The sequence below is a fragment of the Melospiza melodia genome, chromosome 1 (assembly GCF_035770615.1).
Source record: "Melospiza melodia melodia isolate bMelMel2 chromosome 1, bMelMel2.pri, whole genome shotgun sequence".
Lineage (NCBI taxonomy): Eukaryota > Metazoa > Chordata > Aves > Passeriformes > Passerellidae > Melospiza > Melospiza melodia.
The window spans coordinates 2,260,131-2,280,886 of record NC_086194.1 but is presented as its reverse complement, the minus strand read 5'-3'; the positions used below and the strand labels follow the sequence as shown (position 1 = coordinate 2,280,886).

At 48.8% G+C, this 20,756-nt stretch overlaps 1 protein-coding gene across 1 annotated transcript in view; it reads left to right on the top strand.

The window, feature by feature from the left end:
• Positions 1-20,756, top strand: part of WNT9A (Wnt family member 9A) — a 65,614-nt gene that overhangs the window by 28,850 nt on the left and 16,008 nt on the right. The window contains exons 2-3 of the mRNA XM_063168814.1: positions 12,392-12,651; positions 19,472-19,734. Coding sequence (XP_063024884.1) covers positions 12,392-12,651; positions 19,472-19,734 — 523 coding nt within the window. The remainder of the gene's footprint in view (positions 1-12,391; positions 12,652-19,471; positions 19,735-20,756) is intronic.

The following is a 20,756-nucleotide window of genomic DNA, read 5'->3' as shown; positions in this document are numbered from 1 at the left end:
TCCTCGTCTCTTCCCTCATGCTAAGACCCCTGTGAACACCGTCACAACTCCCCAAAGTGGACAAAAGGGCTGGCTGAGGTGTGAGGGAGACAAGCAGGAATTCAGTGGGAAGTCAGATGCATTCCCTGGCAGGGGGAGACTGACACTGACACATGGCTGTGGGAGCCGTGCCCACAGCCCGGCGTGCCCAGGGCTGCCGTGGGTGGGAGCCCTGCTGGGACTGCTCCCACCCCATCCAGCCTGGCCTTGGACACTTCCAGGGATGGGGCAGCCACAGCTTCTCTGCACAACCTGTTTGTCACCAGCCAAGAATTTTTTGAAGCACCTCATCTAAATCTCTTTATTTGAAACCATTCCTCCTTTGTCCTGTTCCTGTTGAAACCCTGGGTGCTGAGAATTTCAGATTTCTGTGCTGCCAGGCACTGACCCCCAGAGAACACTGCACTGACCTGAGGCCCTGGAGAAGCTTCCAAAATGGAATGACAGAACTGGGATTGTGGGTGTGGAGTTTGGATAGAAGCGTGTGATACCACAGGGTGGGAAACTCAGAGTTTAAGGGTTTAGAATATAGTAATGGATATAAAGCAAGGTGGAGGTTTGGGGTGGAGGCTGCTCCTCTTTCTTCCTCCTTCTTCCTCCTTCACCTTCTCCTCCATGGGTTTGGGTGGTTTTGTGTCATTGGATAAAAAGTCCCCATTGCAGCCATGGGTGGTTGGTTATTGGGTTAAAAGTCAAAATAACTGAGGTGTCATTTCTTAATTGGACAGTTGATCTATAAAAGAAGGATGGGCAGAAGGTGTTTTGAGAGCTGGAATTACCCTTTTGAAAGAATGTTCCTTCCTCCTGTGTGGTGCTTTCTGATTCCTTGTTGGTAAAATAAATGAATAAAAAGCAGCATCAGTGCAAGAAGCTCAGGGAACAAACATTTATGGGGCTTTTGGGCCTCTTTGTTTAGATTTCAAATGCCAAATATCATTTATTCTGTGGATGTCCTCCCAGATAAGGGAAGCTGGTGAGAAAGATCATGAACTTGGATTTTCTTTGCTTGGAATAGAAGATCAAAGCTATTTCTGCAGGTTTATAGATGGCATTTTGGCTTCTAGGAATTTGGGATTTGTGGTGGGAGCAGATGGGTTTCCATGGGGCTCAACTTTGGCACAAGAAACTCAAACCACTGAGCCTCTGGGCCACCTCCTTTGGTCTCCTGTCTTTAAAGTCCTGTATAAATTATTTTGCTGTGTTCTGTTGTGTGATCCATGACATTTGTGGTCCTTTCCTGGTCCTGAATCCCACCAAAAACTGCTCAAAAGCAAGGCAGGGTGGTGATGCATATCTTCTATAAGTGACATCTAGAAATGTCCTTTGGCTTTTATGTCATTTTAAGCCCAATTTTAGATAAAAAATCATGGAATATCTGGAGTTGGAAGGGACTTGCAAGGATTGAGTCCAGCTCCTGCACAGGACAGCTCAACAATCTCACCCTGTGCCTGAGAGCATGAATTTCTCTGACCCTGTGTCAGGGATGGAGCTGAGATCCTGGGATGAAAGGATATTCAGTGCTATAAAAAAAAAAACCCCAAACCCCACAAACTATTCCCCTCTCCCCCCAAAAAGCCCCAAACAAAAGCCCCAATATTTTAAAAATCTGTCTCTATTTGGGCTTTTGTTTTATTTTTTCTCCCCTCTAGACCATGTGGAGTTAATGGGTTAAAAAAAAAAACCTTTTATTTTCTTCTCTGGGTTAATTCTTCATCTTCCATCACACTTTTCCTGCTTCCCTGCATGAAAGTCCCAACTCCTTGTTGCCTATGCTGCAGCAGGCTCCGGGCCAAAAGAAATAATGTTTGGCTAAAAAAATTAAAATTAATAAATTGAAATAAATAAATTAAAATAAAATAATAAAAAATAAATAAAAATAAAAAATAAATAAAAAATAAATTAAAAAAAAAATCAGTGGCTGGCCAAGGAGCAGGGGTTTGGGCTGGGGGTCCAGGAGCTGTCCAGCCAAGGAGGGGATGGTGTTATGGGGATAATTCCTGGCACAGGCTGCCAGGGCCACAGCTAATGCCTCTTAACTCAGCACTGAAAGCCCCTGTTGCCGCCTGGCCCGTGCATTCCACTGGCACCGTTGGGTTGAAAATCCTTTGTAAATCTCCCTGATTGCTGTTTCATTCTTGAGAGGATGAAGGGGAGAGGAAACAACACAACCTTTCCCTCCCCGCCCTCTTTCTCTGCTTGTTTGTGGACAGAGTGGGTCCTTCCAGGGGAATTAGGTCTTGGGGCTGAGGTTTTTACCTAAAATCAAATTATCTTTTGCTCTGATGGGCTGGAAACCTCCTGGATAAGGTTTGGTGTAAAAAGAGGAGGGGGCAAAGAGGATAATTCTTCAGTCTTGTGGTTCAGGTGCGCCACCAAAGAGCCAAAATTGATTCTTTTCTCTGCTGAGTTTGTTCCCCCTCACTGGGGAAGGGAAGGCAAATCCTCCCTTCAATGAGTTGTAATTCATCACCTGTGCAGACCTACTTTGCAGGAGAGGGGAATGCTGCTGCAGCTTGGAGCTTGTGGTGCTCCTGATGGAGCTGTTCCTCATGTTCCTCATCCCATAAAATCCTCTGCAGGAATGGGAACATCTCCAGCCCTCCGCAGCTGAGCTGGGTCACATCTTCCCTGCTCATCCACTGAGAGGTTTTTTCCTCTATATGTGTGTCACATGCCAAACTTGTTGGTAATTTGTCCAGGGGAAGGTGAGGGCCTGCTTTGGCAGGAAATTTGATGGAAGTTAATTTTTACATGCAGCAACCATCCTCTGTCTGGGAGAAAACCATGCATGTTTAGTCCCATTCCCAGAGAAATCCCTTCTGAACTGATTAAAAAAACCTGCTGGTGGTTGGAGTCCAGTGTTCTCCTCAGTGAAGGCCTGGGGAAATCTTCCAACTTCCATGTGAGCTTCATCTACATCTAAAATGGGAAGCTCTGTGGTAGCATCCAAAAAGAACTTTGGGCTCAGAGTGGTGGCTGAGTGCTGGAGGAAAGCTGTGCTGGAAAGGGACAAGCTGGATGTTTGTACCATTGGTTTATTTTGTCCAGAAGCAGCTGTTGCAGGTTTGCACCACTGGTTTATTTTGTCCAGAAGCAGCTGTTGTTTTCCCTTTTTGCTGGATGCTGGAATAACTCTGGGTAGGACCTGAGGTTGTGGATTCTTTCATGTCCATGTGTCCATCCTGAGACGGCTCAGAGGAAGCTGCTGTATGCATCTGTCCAGGCATGGTTGAAGAGAGCTTGAATGATTGAAACCTACATGAATCTGCACCTTTTTTCCCTAAAAAAAAAAAAAAACAAAACCAAAAATCTGTTTGAGCAGATTCCATAAGGAGACTGGTCCTTCCTTTCCTGGTGAGTGGGATCTGCTGGGTTGGAAGTTCCCCTGTGCTGTCGCTTTTATCCTCCTCCTTCCCATTGCTCAGAAGCTGATCCAAGGACCTAAGAGGATTTCCCTCTGTCCTAAAATTCCATAATCTTCCATTAGAAAAACCCATCAAGCACATGGTCTCCTTTGGAGCAGGGCTGTGGGGTTTGGCTGCTTCCCACCTGCATGCTGTGAGCTTGAAAGGGCCTCTCACCCTACTTGGTGTTTTTCGGAGTGTGTAATGTTGTAGTAAGCCCTGAGGAACCCGTGAGGGAGCTGGGGGTGCTCAGCCTGGAGAAAAGGAGACTCAGGGCTGCCCCCATCACTCTGTGCAGCTCCTGAAAGGTGCCTGTGCTCAGCTGGGGCTGGGCTCTGTCTGCAGCAGCACTGACACACGCAGAGCACACAGCCTCGAGCTGCACCAAGGGAAATACAGGTTGGAGAGCAGGGAAAAGTTTTTCACAGAAAGAGTGATAAAGTTCTGGAATGGCTGCCTGTGGGAACCCAGGAAATTCCTCTGGCTGCCCTGGAGGGCTCAAGCCCTTGCCCAGGGGGCTCAGAGACCCTGGCACAGAGCCCAAGCCCCCCCTGTGCCTTTGATTGAGCGCTTGGAAAAAACAATTACCAACCTTATACGGAGAATTACAAGCCATGACAGTTGAAGTAGAATGACAGTGAATTTATCACAGGGTGCAAAATAGATTTTTGGGGTTTTTAGAATGGGGGTTCAGGAGGCAAGATGGAGGGAACTGGGCTTGTCCAGCCTTTCTCCTTCTTCTTCTTGGCCTCCATCTTCTGCTGTGATGGTGGCACTTTTGGATTGGTTTAATGTAGAAGCTCACTGTCTAACATAGGTGATAGGTATTGGAAAGTTATTGTAAATATTGCACACATAGATTTTAGTATAAAAAGATAACACCACCCTGAGGGTGGTCAGAGTGCCTCGGACTGTCTTACTGAGCGGACCTTGGCAGGCCAGGAGAAAGAATTTTATAGATAAGACACAATAAACAACCTTGAGACTGAGAAATGAAGAGTTCTGACTCCTTCGAGTGCCAGGCTGGGAAAAGAGACTTTCTAACACATCTCGGGGTCACTCTGAGCAGGAAGAGACCAGGAGAGCTGCCTGGGGAAGGTGGTGCAGTCCCCATCCCTGGGTGTGTTTAACACAGCCTGGATGTGGCACTGGGTGCCAGGGTTGAGTTGAGCTGTTGGGGCTGGGTTGGACTCGATGGTCCTGAAGGTCTCTCCCAACCTGGTCATTCTGTGATTCTGTGAATTCTGTGTGGAGTAGCCTCTGCGTTGGAGCTGTGACTCCTCTAGAAACTCCAACTGAGATTTGGGCACTGCTGACTGAGGAGGAAGTGACATTTGAGAGGTTGTCACCTACAGAAAGCTCTGGCCACACTATTGAGAGGAAGATAAGGATCAAAACAGCCATTGGGCGTAATTGTGGTGGGAATTGCTTCACTCTTTGCTGGAGTTTATAATTGCTTTATTTCTGGTCTCCCACAGCCAGGCGCCATTGTTTGGGGACAATGACAGGGAGAGGTGAGCCCAGGGAATGAAGCTGAGGGAGGAGAACTGGCACAGCCATGAGGGACGGTGGAACTTGCAAAGATGAGTTTTAGCAAAGCTGGGTTTGACTCCTGGCTGGGCTCCAGCTCTGTCCTGTAAAGGCCTGGGTGGTTTGGATTCCCTCAGGCTGGGAAAAACACTTTTCCTCCTGTCACCTTCCTTGACCCTCACAATGTCACAGTATCCTGTCAGGGGATCACTGGGAAAATTACACTGGAAAAGGGGTGAGGTGGAAGTGGAGAATTCTGACAGGGCAATCTTTGTGAGCACTTGGTGAGATTTCATTTTGGAAGCCTGAAGTTTGGAGAATCCACAGCCTTATTTTTCTGTAATATAAAGAGATCTGGGATATTTTTGAGTTCATCTGGGCCCTTTAATCTCTAAACACTTAAAAACCCAAACAGGACAGTGCAGAATGAGGTGGTTGAGCCTTCCATGTCCAGCTCTTCTTCCAAATATCAAATCTTCACTACTCACCTTGAAATTCAGATTATTTTCTTGGACTTTTGGTTTTTATACTTCAAATATTCAATAGCCTTTGTGGGAGGAGGAGTGTGATAAATCAATTTAGGAAAGATTCATGGAGTGGGAATGTGATGATAGGGGAGAGAGAGCAACTGGTGGGTTTTGGGTGCAAAATAAAATAATATAGGCCTGGTGTCCAGCATAACTCAGACTCCTTTGGCTGTGCAATCATTAATTTAAGTATTGTGGTGAAGACTCGTGGTCAAGCTGTCAAGTTTCCAGAAGCTTTTTTTAATTATTAAAGGAAAAGTGGTGAAAAGAGAAGAAAAAGGGCTGAAAGCGTGGCAATTCCACAGGAAAAAATTAATGTGGAAGGTAGAACTAGAATTAATCCAGTCATTGTACAGATGGACCAAAGGGAAATTTCCTAATAGAGGAGGAAGTGGGATAGGAATGCAGAATTTCTGCAGCCCTGTCGTTCCAGGTGGGAGCAGCAGAGGAAACTCTGGAACACCTCAAAAATGAGGGTGCCCTCACAGGTCAGTGTAGGTGCCTTGAATCTGCCTCATCCTGCTCCAATCCTCAGCAGGAAAGTCCCCACTTGAGCAAGGGAAAATCCAGGGGCACTGATGGAAGTGTGAGCTGATGAGGCCATAGAAACTCTTGACCCCTGAGATGAGTGGGAAGCAGGATCTGTCTTGAGTTGCCTCTTGGAAGGGCAACAATTCCATGATGTCACAGATAAAACTTGGCCTGTGTTGTGGCCAGGGCTCTGCTTGGGATCGCTCCCAAATCCTTGGGTGATTGAACTCCAGGAGAAAAATGTAATTAGCAATGTTTGAGAGGAAGTTCACGACCAAGGAAGTGACACCAGCAGAGTGTGTGCAGACCAGATGGGTCTTGCTTTTTACATCAATTAATGATAAATGTGGAAAGTGGAACTAAAATTAATCCAGTCATTGTACAGATGGACCAAGGAGAAATTTCCTAACAGAGGAGGAAGTGGGATAGGAATGCAGAATTTCAGTAGTCCTGTAATTCCAGGCGGGAGCAGCAGAGGAAACAGCTCACCTCGGATCCCAGCTCCAGTGGCACTTGATTTAATTATAAACCTTCTGATTACCTGGCTTCAGACTGGTGGAACTGGAATGGGAATAGCACAAAGGATCCTGCAAAGGTTCCTGTCAGGGTGGTGGGGCAGCCAGGTCCATCCTGAGGTTTGGATGTTGCACTCAGAGCAGAAATTGGGCATTAAAGATTAAAACCACAGAATCTCCTGAGTTGGACCCATGAGGTGCAATATTCTGCAGCAGAAATTCAAAATCCTGTCTTTTATGAACAGTTTCTTGACTTTGGAGGTTGATGTTGCTCTAAGAGTTAACTCCCTGTGAGGTAAAGCTTCCTGGGTTGTGTGCAATGAGCCGTTTGCTCTCTCTCCAGGTTCCTGGTGGACATACACACAGAACCCTTTGGAATCTTGGAATCTTAAAACTTAAAACAGTTTGGCTTAGAACAGCTGGTTCTTAGCTTAGAACCAGCTGAGTTTGCCTTAGATGGTCTTGGCTTTAAGACCATCCAGTTTCAACCTTTTCCCACATAGAGGTGTCCACTCCATCTCCCGCTCAGCCCCTTCTTGGAGGAAAATTACACAATCACAGGGCTCTGGCTGGCAGTTCAATTGTAACAGCCTTGGCTTAGGTGTGTAAAAAACAAAAACACACTCACACACACAGCCCCTGAAACATTTCCTTGGCAAGAACAGCTTGGCCTTTGTGAGGAGCTGAGAAAGCGTCCGACTGACACCGTTGCCTTACAGGACCTCGCTCAGCTGAGGTTGCATAAAAGGGCTTTGTGGGATTAGAAGGGCTCCATGCAGCAGCGTGTCAGGTGGGGCAGCTCTCCCTGCCTCTGCCCGGGCTTTGTTATTGATGCCACGCTCTGCAAAGTGCCACCTCAGCCCTGTCCCCAGGGCCTCTGGAATGTGCGTGCGGAGCCGAGGGCCCCCGGAGGGAAAACGTGTGTGTGGGTCTGTGTGTGTGGCTTCTGCTCTTCACCTGGCAGGGTTTCTGTGTGCTGCTGAGGGAAAACCACTTTTCCCTCTCAATTTACTCCTTGGCTTGTTCCAGGGGTGCTTCTGAGCAGTAATGCAGGCAGTGATGGGATCTCTGTTCATCGTGGTGTTTCATTGGTGGTTCTTCTGCCAGTTGTGGCACTGTGAAGCACCATGAGTCCCATTTCCTACCATCTGCTAGACCATGGATCTTTATTTTGTGTGTGTTTAGGTGAGTTTTGTCGTCTAAACACCATCACTGTCAGCCAGTTTTGGAAGACTGATCTGTGGGAAAGTGTAGTTTGAAATATCCCAAAGCCAAACTTCTGCTCTTCACCTGGCAGGGTTTCTGTGTGCTGCTGAGGGAAAACCACTTTTCCATCTCAATTTGCTCCTTGGCTTGTTCCAGGGGTGCTTCTGAGCAGTAATGCAGGATCTCTGTTCATCACATTACCCAGGTTATTCTTCACCAGCTGTGGGAGAGTTGTGGCACTGTGAAGCACCTTGAATCCCATTTCCTACCATCTGCTGGTCTCTGGATCTCTATTTTGTGTGTATTTAGGTGACTTTTGTCACCCACACACCATTGCTATCAGCCAGTTTTGGAAGGCTGATCTGTAGGAAACTGGACTTTGAAATATCCCAAAACCAAGCTTCTGCTCTTCACCTGGCAGAGTTTCTACATGCTGGTGAGGGAAAACTCCTTTTCCCCCTCAATTTACTCCTTGGCTTGTTCCAGGGGTGCTTCTGAGCAGTAACGCAGGCAGTGATGGATCTCTGTTCAGTGGGAGCTTTGGCTGAGTTTTGGGAGTTTTGGGAGGCACCAGAGCTGGGTGATGTCCCCCTTTCCTTGGGGAGCAGCTGGAACAGACCAGAAATGAAAGGGTTAAAACATGCTTCAAATAGACCTTGCTGTTTGGCTTTCAGATTATTATTATTGTTGTTGTTGTTGTTCATCTTCGTCTTCTTCTTCTTCTACTTCTACTTCTTCTTCTTCTTCATTATTATTATTATTATTTGAGGGGCAGCAAAACTTGAGGGAAGATATTTTTCATGCTTCCCACCAATCCCTCTGTGCTTTTATCACTGCAGGGTTTTTCTAGAGATATTAATACCTTTGAGTATAACTGAAGGAGAACATTTGAACATTTTCCTGTCCATCTTTGTCCTAAAAATCCCATTTTTGCTCCCTCCGTGAGATATATCTGATATTAAAGCACCTCATCAATGCCTCAGTAATGACTGGATCTGTACTGGATGTGCCTGGCTGGGACTCAGGGCAGGATTTTATGCCCATTGTGCACCAAGGTTTGGGAGTTAAAGCATCCTGAGCGCCTGTGCTGCTGGCAGGATGCATCTCATTAATTAGAGAGAAAGACTCATTAAAACCAGCAAATCACTGCTCCTGTCTTGGGTTTTTAAAGGTTGAAATGGCTTTTGAGGTATTAAAGAGTCTTTTTTTCTAGCCCTGCATCTGAAGAAGTCAAGATGCTTTGGTTTTTAAGGTTGTTTATTTTTTTTATCTATTACATTTTTTTCCTGGCTCACTGAGGTTTGTTTGGTAGGTCAGTTTGTGGCACACTGACTGTATTTGGGGTGGTGTTAGTTTTTTATACTGAGAACTACATGTACTTTATTTACAATAATTTTTTAATACTTACCACTTATGTTAGACAGTCTACTCTGAACTAATTTAGAAGTTTCACTATCACAGCAGGAGATGGAGGACAAGAATAAGATGCTTAGATCTCTCTATTTTCCTTTTTGAACTTTCATTCTAAATCTTTAAAATTCTACTTTTTCACTTTGTGACAAATTAACTCTCATTCTACTTAAACTCTTGTGGCTTGTAATCTTCACACAAAGTTGGCAGTTTTCTCTGTGGGCTGAAATCGAAGGCACAGGTGGTTTTGGCTCTGCGCCAAGGTTTTTAAACTCTTTGCCAGGGTCTTGAGTCTTCTAGAGCAGTCAGAGGAATGCCCTGGGTTCCACACTCCTGTGTGGAACAGGTGGAGTTTTAAGCGTTTCCACCATCTCAGCAAAGAGGGTGAAGGAGCTCCCCTCCCATTCCCATCACTCCATTTTTGCCAGTGCCATTAATTACAGAGAAATACTCATTAAAACCAGCATTAAAATCACTGCTCCTGCAGGACAGGTAGGGCTTTAAGGGCATTCCATCATCTCAGCAAAGAGGGTGAAGAAGCTCCTCTCCCATTGCCATCACCCCATTTTTCCCAGTGCCATTAATTACAGAGAAATACTCATTAAAACCAGCCAATCACTGCTCCTGCAGGACAGGTGGGGCTTTTCCAGCATCTCAGCAAAGAGGGTTCCCATTGCCATCACCCCATTTTTCCCAGTGCTCCTGCAGCACTAGAGTTGTCCAAGCCCCCAACCTTCCCCAGTGCAGGACTGCAACATTCTAGCGTGTTCCTAGCTCTGGATTTCCAGATTTTTTAGCCATTCTTCCTTATCTGGCTGTGGGATGTGTCCGCAGGTGCTGTGTGAGCCATTCCTCCCATTCCCATCACCCCATTTTTCCCAGTGCTCCTGCAGCAATGGAGATGTCCCCAGCCTTCCCCAGTGCAGGACTGCAACATTCCAGCGTGTTCCCAGCCCTGAATTTCCATATTTTTCATCCATTTTTTCCTTTCTGGCTGTGGGATGTGTCTGCAGGAGCTGTTCATGCCCGGGTGGTGATCCCCATGGGCTGTGGGACTGGCACCTGGCCGGAGCAGGGCACAGCCAGCACAGTGGGGCACAGCAGCCTGGCCAGCAGAGCTCTCCTGAGCCCAGCAGATGTTCCTGCAGCCTCTCTGCTCCTGGGGACCGTGCCAGCCTGGTCCTGTGCCATCAGCTGTCACTTGACACCAGGAACAGTCCCCTGGCATCTTTTGTTGCCCACTGTAGAGTCAAGGACCTTGTGCTGGGGAAGGGAGGGGGTGAGGCAAAGGGACATGAATTTCTTTGGGTTATGGGGTTTCTTTAGGTTTTGAGCTTGTTCTGTCTTGTAGAAGCTTTTGGCAGTGTTTCCTGGAATGTCAGGAGCCAGGACATCCCTCTGGCTGTCCAGGATTGCCAAGACCCCTGCCAGGGGGCTCAGGGACCCTGGCACAGAGCCCAAAACACCTGTGGGTTTGATTATGACCCGTGGAGCAAATTACCAACCTTGTATGAAGATCTGCAAGGCACAACAGTTTAGGTAGAATATTAATTAAGTTATCACGGGATGGAAAAATAGATTTTAGGGGTTTTGGTATGGGGGTTCAGGAGGGAACTGGGTGTGTCCAGCCTTTCTCCTTCTTCTTCTTGGCCTCCATCTTCTGCTGTGATGTTGGCACTCACAGATTGGTTTAGAGAAGAAGCTCACTGTCTGACATAGGTGATAGGTATTGGGAAGGAATTGTAAACATTGTACACGTGGTTTTTAGTATAAAGACATAACACTGCCCTGGGGCAGGCAGAGTGCCTGGAACTGTCCTGCTGGATGGACCTCGGCAGGGCAGGAGAAAATTTTTTATAGATAAGAAACAATAAACAACCTTGAGACCGAGAAATGAAGAGCCCTGACTCCTTCTTCAAGCGCCAGGCTGGGAAAAGAGACTTTGGAACTTTTCTCGGGGTCACTCTGAGCAGTGAGAGATCCCGACACTGGAAAGTGTGTCCTGCACTCCAGCCTCACGCTGTGGCTTGCTGGGTTTTGTGTCAGGATCTCCTCTGCTGAGGGCAGGGTGGCTTTCTGTGCCTTCTCAGGGTGTCTCTTGGACTCTGAAGGGACAAATCATCTCCTCTGTCCCTTCCCCAGCTGGGTTCTGGCTCTGCTTGCTGTGCTAAGATGATTTTTTTGTTTATGCCCAGTGACAGTGGTGCTCGTGTATTTTTGCAGTGAGGCACCTGAAATGATTTCTTTCCACTTTCAGTTTTAAACACAGTCCTGTGGTGGAGGTGGCCAGGGATTTATGCCCAAACAAGCTCTGTGTGAGATCCAGTAGGGAGCATAAATCCAAATATTTCCTCTTACCTTTTTCCTGCTGCCACCTTGCACACACACTGTGAGGAGCCCCACTGTAAATCAAGTCCACAGGGATGCTCAGCCAGGAGATCCTGATCCCATTTCTATCACAGTCTGTATTTCATGGAATCCCAGAATGGTTTGGGTTGGAAGGACCTTAAATACCATCTAGATCCAAGCCTCTGCCCTGAGTGGGGATGCCACTCACTAGATCAGTGTCCAGGCTGGCCTTGGACATTTCCAGGCATGGTGCAACCACAGCCTCTCTAAGCAACCTGTGCCAAGGCCTCACCACCCTCACAGGGGAGAATTTCTGAGCTGGGAGTGCTCAGCCTGGAGAAAAGGAGACTCAGGGCTGCCCCCATCACTCTCTGCAGCTCCTGAAAGGTGCCTGTGCTCAGCTGGGGCTGGGCTCTGTCTGCAGCAGCACTGACACACCCAGAGCACACAGCCTCAAGGGAAGTATAGGTTCGAAATTAGGAAAATGTTTTTTTACAGAAAGAGTGATAAAGTTCTGGAATGGCTGCCCGGGGAGGTGGTGCAGTCCCCATCCCTGGGTGTGTTTAACAAAGCCTGGATGTGGCACTGGGTGCCAGGGTTGAGTTGAGCTCTTGGGGCTGGGTTGGACTCGATGACCTTGAAGGTCTCTCCCAACCTGGGAATTTTGGGGATTCTGTGAAAGGAAGGAGTTTTAATGGCAGGGCAGAAGCACTGGCCAGAGCACACAGGTCTCCTCCAAGGCTGCAGCACGACTGTCCCCATCCCGAAAGGTCTCTCTAAACCCATCTCTGCTTTTCTGTCTCTTGTCATTCTGTGAACTCTTACAGTAATTTTTTTGTTTTCCCTGCCCTCACCATCATCCCTCTGTGTCTCTCTGCAGGCTGACGGGGAACGAACCCCTGACCATCCTCCCTCTGACCTCAGAAATGGAGGAGGCGGCCGTCAAGGCCCACTACAAGGTGTGTGACCGCCTGAAGCTGGAGAAGAAGCAGCGCCGGATGTGCCGGCGCGACCCCGGCGTGGCCGAGACGCTGATGGAGGCCATCAGCATGAGCGCCCTGGAGTGCCAGTACCAGTTCCGCTTCGAGCGCTGGAACTGCACCCTCGAGGGCCGCTACCGCGCCAGCCTGCTCAAGAGAGGTGGGGCTGGGGGCTGCAGGGGGGTCCTTGAGGGTGGGGGGTGTGGGGGATCTTGGGGGTCCTCAAGGGAGGGGAGTCTGGGGCCACCTCAAGAGAGGTCTGGAGGGGAGGCCTCTTCAGGAGAGGTGTGTTTGCGGCCTCCTGAAGGGAGGTGACCTCAATGAGTCTGGGGGGCCTCCTCAAGGGAGGTCTGGAGGGGAGGCCTCTTCAGGAGAGGTGTGTTTGCGGCCTCCTGAAGGGAGGTGAGTCTGGGGCTCTGGGGGGCTCCTAAAGAGAAATGAATCTCGGGGCTCCTCAAGGGAGGTGGAGTCTGAGGCCTCCTCAAGAGATGTGAGTCTGGGGCTCCTCAAGGGAGATGAGTCTGGGGCCTCCTTGAGGGAGGTGAGTTTGGGAGGCCTTAGGGGGATCCTAAAGAGAAATGAGTCTGGGGGCTCCTCAAGAGAGGTGAGTCTGGGGGTCTGGGGATTCCTCAAGGGACATGAGTGTGGAAGGTCTCCTCAAGGGAAGTGAGTCTGAGGGGTTCCTCAAGAGAAGTGAGTCTGTGGGGCCTCCTCAAGGGAGGTGAGTCTGTGGGGTCTGGGGGCTCCTCAAGAGAAATGAGTCTGGGGGACTCCTCAGGGGAGGAGAGTCGAGGGGGTCCTCAAGGGAGGTGAATCTGGGGGCTCCTCAGGGGAGGTGGTTCTGGGGGTTTCTCAGGGGCCTTCTCAAGGGAGGTGAGTCTGGGGGGTCTGGGGATTCCTCAAGGGACATGAGTCGGAGGAGTCTCCTCAAGGGAAGTGAGTCTGAGGAGTTCTTCAAGAGAGGAGAGTCTGGGGGCTCCTCAAGGGAGGTGAGTCTGGGGGGCTCCTCAGGAGAAATGAGTCTGGAGGTTCCTCAAGAGAGGTGGGTCTGGGGGGTCTGGGGGGTGATCCTGCCCTGATGGCCAGTCTGGGCCATCCTTTGCTGGTGGTGTTTCCCCAAGGTCCACCACGGGCTCCGTGCAAGGCCTGAGCTCATCCCTGGAAGTGCAGGGCAGGCAGAGAATGTGCTAATGGGGGTAATTTATGGGCTTGCCCTCTCTGCTTCCCACTGCTGGCCCTGGCTGCTCCCCTTGGAGGCCGGAGCTGTTTGTGCAGCTCTCTGCAGTTGCATTTTCTGCCCATTTCTGCTGGAAACTGAGCTGCTGCTGGAGGACAGCGTTGGGAAGCTCTCAAAGCTGTCCCCTCTTTCTTTATTAATTTCTTTCTTATATTCTTTCTTATATTCTTTCTTATATTCTTTCTTTATTATTTCTCCTGCTCATTTTTCCAATTTATTTCTCCTGTTTATCATGCCAGTCTCTCAGGAAAAAGGTTGAGGAAACGCCTTTTTTAAGGAAATAAGGCAAACCAGACTGTTCTGTGCTGTCCTGTTAGAGGGGGCAAGGGGAGCCCTGTCACAGTGCAGGGCAAAACCTGCAAATTAATAATAAATAAATCCTTGCAATAAATCTGTTATTGCCAAGGATGTGAGCAGTGGGTAATTAATCACCTGTTCTCATCAACTCAGGTGGAGATGGCCAGAAATTAGGATTATTGGAGGAGAAGGTGATATTTTTGGTTCTTTTATTTGTACCACCACATATAATCCAGTTTCTTCCACCCTCCCAGTAAAATCCAGTTCTTATTTTAGCACAATTTTACAGACAGCATTCGAGGGGCTCCAGGGCTTTAGTGCCTTCCAGAAAACCCCACACTCAGCAATAGGCCTGGACCTGGAAAAGCCAGGGTGTGAAAGGCTTCAAAGATAAGAGCAGAGGTTTGCAGGGCTTAATTAGTGAGGAGGAGTAATTCAGAAGCACCCGGGGCTTAACTAATGCACTGTCACTGACTGGTGGAAACAAGGAAAGTCCTTATGAAACCCAAGAGCTCCGGGCCAGAGCTGCAAGACATTTAAAAATATCCCTGCATGCCAGAGGAGTCCCTGGATTAGTGGTGCCTTGGGGAAGCCAAGCACTTTCTCATGCTGACACCTGGAGGCCACAGCTCGTTCCTTCAGACCTGCCTGTGCCCTGGGCAGGGCAGCCTGGAGTTAAAACCCCACGGAGACCCCTCCGTTGTCAGGGATCTGGGTGATAAATGAGAGCTCTGAGGGCTGCAGGGCTCTGCTGCTGTCTCATTCTGCCGTGGTTTATATCCCTGCAGCATCTCTGCCCTGCCCCGCTGCTGTAAATCCTTCAGGTGCTGTTCCTGAGCAGTAACACAGTGCTCTGTAAATCTTCCTCCTCCTCCTCCTCTGCAGGAGCTGCTTGTTCCTGGCTCAGCATTGCAGCAAGTGGTACCCCAGGGCAAAGGCTGGCATGTATCACCCACTAGGGCACAGCTTTCCAAATCCGTCGCTCTCCTCCTCCAGGACTTTGCAAACAGAAAGGAAAAAGGGGAAAAAAACCCCACTTTTTTCACTTAAAAGCAGAAACTTTTTTACACTTTGGTCGCCCTGGCTGCTGGTTTGCAGCTTGGGCTGATGCAGCCCCCGTTTCTTAAAATAACAGGGGATTGTTTAAGGGACTCGTTATCCTCTTTGGATCCTCGTGCACAATTTTGGAAATGGCTGAAACTGGATAGCCAGGCCCGGCAGACTGTCAATGCACTGGGGCTTAGAATGCCTGCATTGATTTAAAGCTCATTATCTTGTTACAAAATATCTTGGTGCAATCAAATAGTGCGTGGTGGAGATGGCTTTAAAATCTGGCCAGAGCCAAATGTCACATGGAGCTCGTTGGGAGCTGTGAGATGATCCCCGTGCTGATGGGCACAGGGAATTTGGGAAGCTCTCAGTGGTGTGGGGAAGGGGAGGAGAGGAGACAAAGCTGGTGGAAAGGGAGAAGCTGGCAGATGAGCTGCTCCTGCTGGCTTTCTGTCAGGTCTGGAATGCGTTGTGGTCGCACGGCGCTGACTTTCTGCTGGGATTCCACAACTGCTCCGGATTCAGCAGGGTGGAGAGCTGGGCTGCCCAATTCAGCAATTCACGCTGGTGGCTGGGAGCTGAGTGTGCAAGGCCAGCTTGGATGGGGTTTGGAGTGACCTGGCATAGTGGAAGGTGTCTCTGCCCAGGACGGGATGGATCTCGGGGTCCCTTCCAACCCAAACCATGCCATGATTGCAGGCTCAGAGCTCCAGGGCAATGTTGGCACACCCCATCCCATTGAGGATTCTCTGTTTGACACTGGTGCTCTTCATTCTGTGTGGCTGTGGCAAGAATTCTCCAATCCAGGAGCACAGCTGGCTTTGGTAGTGGCATCCCTCTGACAGGCATGTGGGCAGTCAGACCAGAGGTGTAACCTAGAAAAAACTGCTTTTAGTGAAAAAACATAGTTCACAAAGGATGAGAGATGCTTAGAAGGCTGATGGCTGGGAGTTGAGTGTGCAAGGCCAGCTTGGATGGGGTTTGGAGCAACCTGGGATAGTGGAAGTTGTCCCTACTCAGGATGGGATGGATCTCAGGGTTCCTTCCAACCCAAACCATGCCATGATTGCAGGCTCAGAGCTCCAGGGCAGGGTTTTCACACCCCATCCCATTGGGGATTCTCTGTTTGACACTGGTGCCTGTTCATTCTGTGCGGCTGTGGCAAGAATTCTCCAATCCAGGAGCACAGCTGGCTTTGGTAGTGGCATCCCCCTGACAGTCTAACCTGGGGTGTAACCTAGAGAAAACCAAGGATTTTAGTGAAAAAACACAGTTTACAAAGGATTAGAGATGCTTAGAAGGCAGTTTCTACCCAGAGGAGTATCTGGGTACCCATGAGTTTTTGTTGTGTGAATTTAGAATATGGAATTTAGAATATTCCACTTATATATGAAGAATACTCCACATATATATAATATATGAATTTAGAATACTCCACTTCCAGTGGAGTATTTGCAGTGCTGAAGGTGTCTCTGGGCTGTCAGAATATTAAAATAAGAAACTTTGTTATTTTAACTCTCACCACTCTTTTCAGTGTCCTCAGTGAATGTAGAGCTGAATCTTCTTTATTTTAGCGTCGTTTCTAGAGAGGAAAAGGTTCCTGTTCTCCTTTTCCAGGTGAGCAGTAGAATGATTGGATAATTCCTACCACAACTTGGAAATAGAACCTCAAAACCCTTGGGAGGACCAAACCTCAGTGTCCTGGGGTGGATTTTCATCAGTCTTCCTGCTCCTGAGAGTGTTTTGGGAAGGCAGACTCTGGGAATGGCCACATGAGTTTGCTTGGAGTGTCATGAACCTCCCAAGGAACAGTTCCAAAAATGACCTGGCAGTGTCTCTGCATGTCCTTGGTTGACACACCAGCTCACAGATATATCCACTACTGTCACCATCCACTTGTGTTATTTTTGAGTGGGGGATTTCTTGAGTCCCATCCAAAGCCGTTCTGGAATTGCATCTCAAATATGCAGTCGTTTACAGCTTCCATAGCTGGGGAATGGGCAGCTATAAATACTGCCATGTTTGCTTTTTATTTCTGGCTTTTATAATTTGGATTGAAACCCTGGGTCCCTCTGGGTGTCACTTGCCTGTCGGGGGTGTGGATGCTGTCACATCCCTGCAGGTGAGTGTGGAGGTGTAAAGAAAGGCCGTGCATGGAGGTTTGAGGTGTAAACTGGGGTTTTTTGAGTGAGATGCTGCATTGGGTGACACATCTCCTGCTTCCCAGCCCTCAGGTGTCATCTGTCAACAATTCTGCCAGTCTGGAGCAGGACCCAGTAATTTGATTCAGGAGGAAAGGGAAGAGTGAGGAGGATTGGAAGCCTCTGCTGGGTTCTGCAGTTTGGTGTCCCTTTGGTAGCAGCTGTGGTACCTCCATGTCCTGTCCAACTCTTCATGGAGTCAAAGCTTTGGCTTTGAGGGCACCTTAGACCTCATCCAGTTCCACCCCCTGCCATGGGGAGGGACACATTCCAGTATCCCAGGTTGCTCCAAGCCCTGCCCAGCCTGGTCTTGGACACTTCCAGGGATGGGACAACTCTTGCTCAACTCTTTCCATTTTCAGGCAGAGACTGTGAGTGACACAGAGTGACAGGCACCGAGCTGGCAAGATTCCATGTGCATTCCTGAATCTTTGTGCCACTCTGTCCATCATTCCTTGCCCTCTCCTGTGCCCTGTTCACCATCCGTGATGCAAGCAGAGTTTCCCATGCTGTGAGGGAGTCAGGAGGGCACAGCCCAGGCTTTTCCCAGAGGTGCCCAGCAGTGCCACAGGAGGAACAGGCAGGAATTGGTGCCCAGGAAATTCTACTTGAACATGAGGAAGAACTTCTTTCCCAGGCAGTGACTGAGCCCTGGTGTGGAGTCTCCCTCACTGGGGATATTCCAGAGCAGTCTGGATGCAATCCTGAGCCCTGAGCTGTGGGAGCCACCAACTGCCCCACCATGGTCCCTTCTGTCACCAGCTGGGGGCTGTGTACAAATCACGAACGGGATGGGGCTGCTGTGGAACGGGCCTTGAGCTGTTTTATTTTCCAGCCTCAGTCCCATTCCATGGTTATGACAATGGGGAGATGCCACCAGCTCACATCCCAGGCAGCAGACCAAGAACTTAATGTTACAACTCACTTTATAAGTTTTTTGACCAATCACACAAAGCAAAAGCACATTGACAGTAGCTCCATCCAACCACTATAAGCACAGGTACCTTTGGTTAAACAATGGTTGCTTATTTTGAATGCAATGCCTGCTGGTAAGCCTTAAAACACAATGCACAGAGCTCCATTATTAAGCTTCAAACTTCCTAATATCTCGCTAGATAAACTTTTCTGTAGCTTAGGGAGTTATTCTAGACAAGCATCAATACACAGATCATTGTTCTATTTGTCTTTGCTTTTCTATAGTTTAAATAGTTTTTCTGCCGACCAATCTCATGGCTGCTGCTTAGCTCTAATCACAGTTCTGCTGCCTCTGGGGCCTGCCTTTTGCAGCTTTCCCAAAACCCTCTGATTTTGTGAATTGCCTCACCTGCCAACCTTACCACTCTCTTACTCCGTGACGGAACTCACGCTCTTCTCCCGATAGGCTTTACCTCCATTTCCTGTGAGTTTTTCCTTTCTTTAAAGCAGGATTGATGGAGGGTAGCATGGTCGGTATGGATGGAGATGAGAGATCTCTGCAGCCAGGTTGTGGAACTTGGGGTTTCTTGCACAGGGCCTGGGTGCAGGGCCCTGCTGGGATTTGGGGTTTATTGCACAGGGCCTGGGTGCAGGGCCCTGCTGGGAGCTGCCACCCACAGCTCGGAGCAGGACTGAGAGAGGCAGAGAGAAGATGAGAGGGTAAGAAGAGAGTAAAAGGATAAGAGAGTAAAAGGGGTAAGAGCATAAAAGGCAAGAGCTAAGAGACAAGAAGTAAAAGACGAGAGGTAAGAGCTAAGAGACAAAGGTAAGAGTGCGAAGTTCCTGTTACAATACAATAAATCATCTTCTGTGTTGAATATTCTGATTCTCACTAACCAATCTAGTACAAGATACAAATCCTATAGCATTTACATACAGCCTATAATAATCACTACATTACCACACTGTGTTACATTTTAAACCCTAAAAGCTCCTCTTTGGGCCCCTTCTGCCAAGCTGGCAGGGTCTGCTCTGCCCCTTGGAGCTGTCTGCAAGCAGAGGGTGTTGTTTCATCAAAAGGGAATTACCTTCAACCAGCCACACCATTGTTGTCCCATTGTTCAGTAACTGAGGTATCTCAAAGCTTTCATTTCATCTCACTTATAGTTTCCATATTCTCCAAATCTTTTGCCAGAAAATCATATTCGTAAGGCCTTCCTGTTTCATCTCCCCCAACACTTTAAGCTGCAACTAGAGCCTGTCCCTGCTTGTCCCTGCAGGTTTCAAGGAGACAGCCTTCCTGTACGCCATCTCCTCGGCGGGGCTGACGCACGCCATGGCCAAGGCGTGCAGCGCGGGGCGCATGGAGCGCTGCACCTGCGACGAGGCGCCCGACCTGGAGAACAGGGAGGCCTGGCAGTGGGGAGGCTGCGGGGACAACCTCAAGTACAGCAACAAGTTCGTCAAGGAGTTCCTGGGGAGGAAGCCCAACAAGGACCTGCGAGCCAGGGTGGACTTCCACAACAACCTGGTGGGCATGAAGGTGCGTTGAAGGCGCCGCGGGGCGGTGGTGGTGGTGGGGTCGGGCTGCTGTGGGGTTTTGGAGGGAATTATGCTGGTTTTGGGTGTGGAATAGGAGTGTTGGAGGTGAAATGGACGGAGTCGTGCTCCTTCTGGAGGGGAGAAGGCTGAGCTGTGGGATTATGCTCTGGTTTTGACTGTGCAAAACCATCGGAGAGAGACTAGAGGGAAAGAAATGGGACTGGCCAGGTTTAGGAAATAGGAGGTGGAGACAAAGATTGCTGGTTCCCCACAAGGAGGAAAGGATTTCACACCACAAAGGGATGGAAAGGCTTACATGAGGTAGAAATGGAAGAAAGGTTTTATGCTGCCACAACATTCTTGAGGGATGCTTCTCTTGCAGCAGCTGAGTAGAGCATGGACAGTGTAGCATCTCCTTGGCCAGGTTTCTTTAAAACTGGCTGGAGAAACAGCTGGCAGGGAACCAGGGTGGAGAGATTAATTTCAGGCTGACCTCAGACCTAATAGCCCCTTCAGTTTTGTCTTCTGTGCCACCTAGAGCACAGAAACCTCCTGTGTCACCTAGAGGGGGAGATGGTGCATGGTTATAGAGTGCCTTTTTCCTTTTCCCATCTTTATCCTCTCTTCCTGCTCTTTACACCAACTCTGAGGCTGCCTAGGGGCCTCTCTGCAGGACTGCCAGAATTCAGGAAGCATTTGGACAATGCTCTGGGACACATGGTGTGATTTTTGGGTTTGTCCCGTGCAGGGCCAGGATTTGGACTCGATGATCCCTGTGGGTCCCTTTCCAGCTCAGCATTTTCCGTGACAGATGTAAAGGACAAAGTGTCTGCGAGTGCTGGGTCATCCCAGCAAGGGGAAAAGGAAGAGGCTTTCCACCTTCTCCCATAAAATGCTTGGCTGTACCTAGCCTAGAGTTGCTCCAACACGAAAATCCCTCAGATTGGCCAGCACAGGTGCTTAGGATCAGTGTTTCATTGCACCAACCTCCAAGGGGGACATACTGCAGGGCCAGAAATAGCC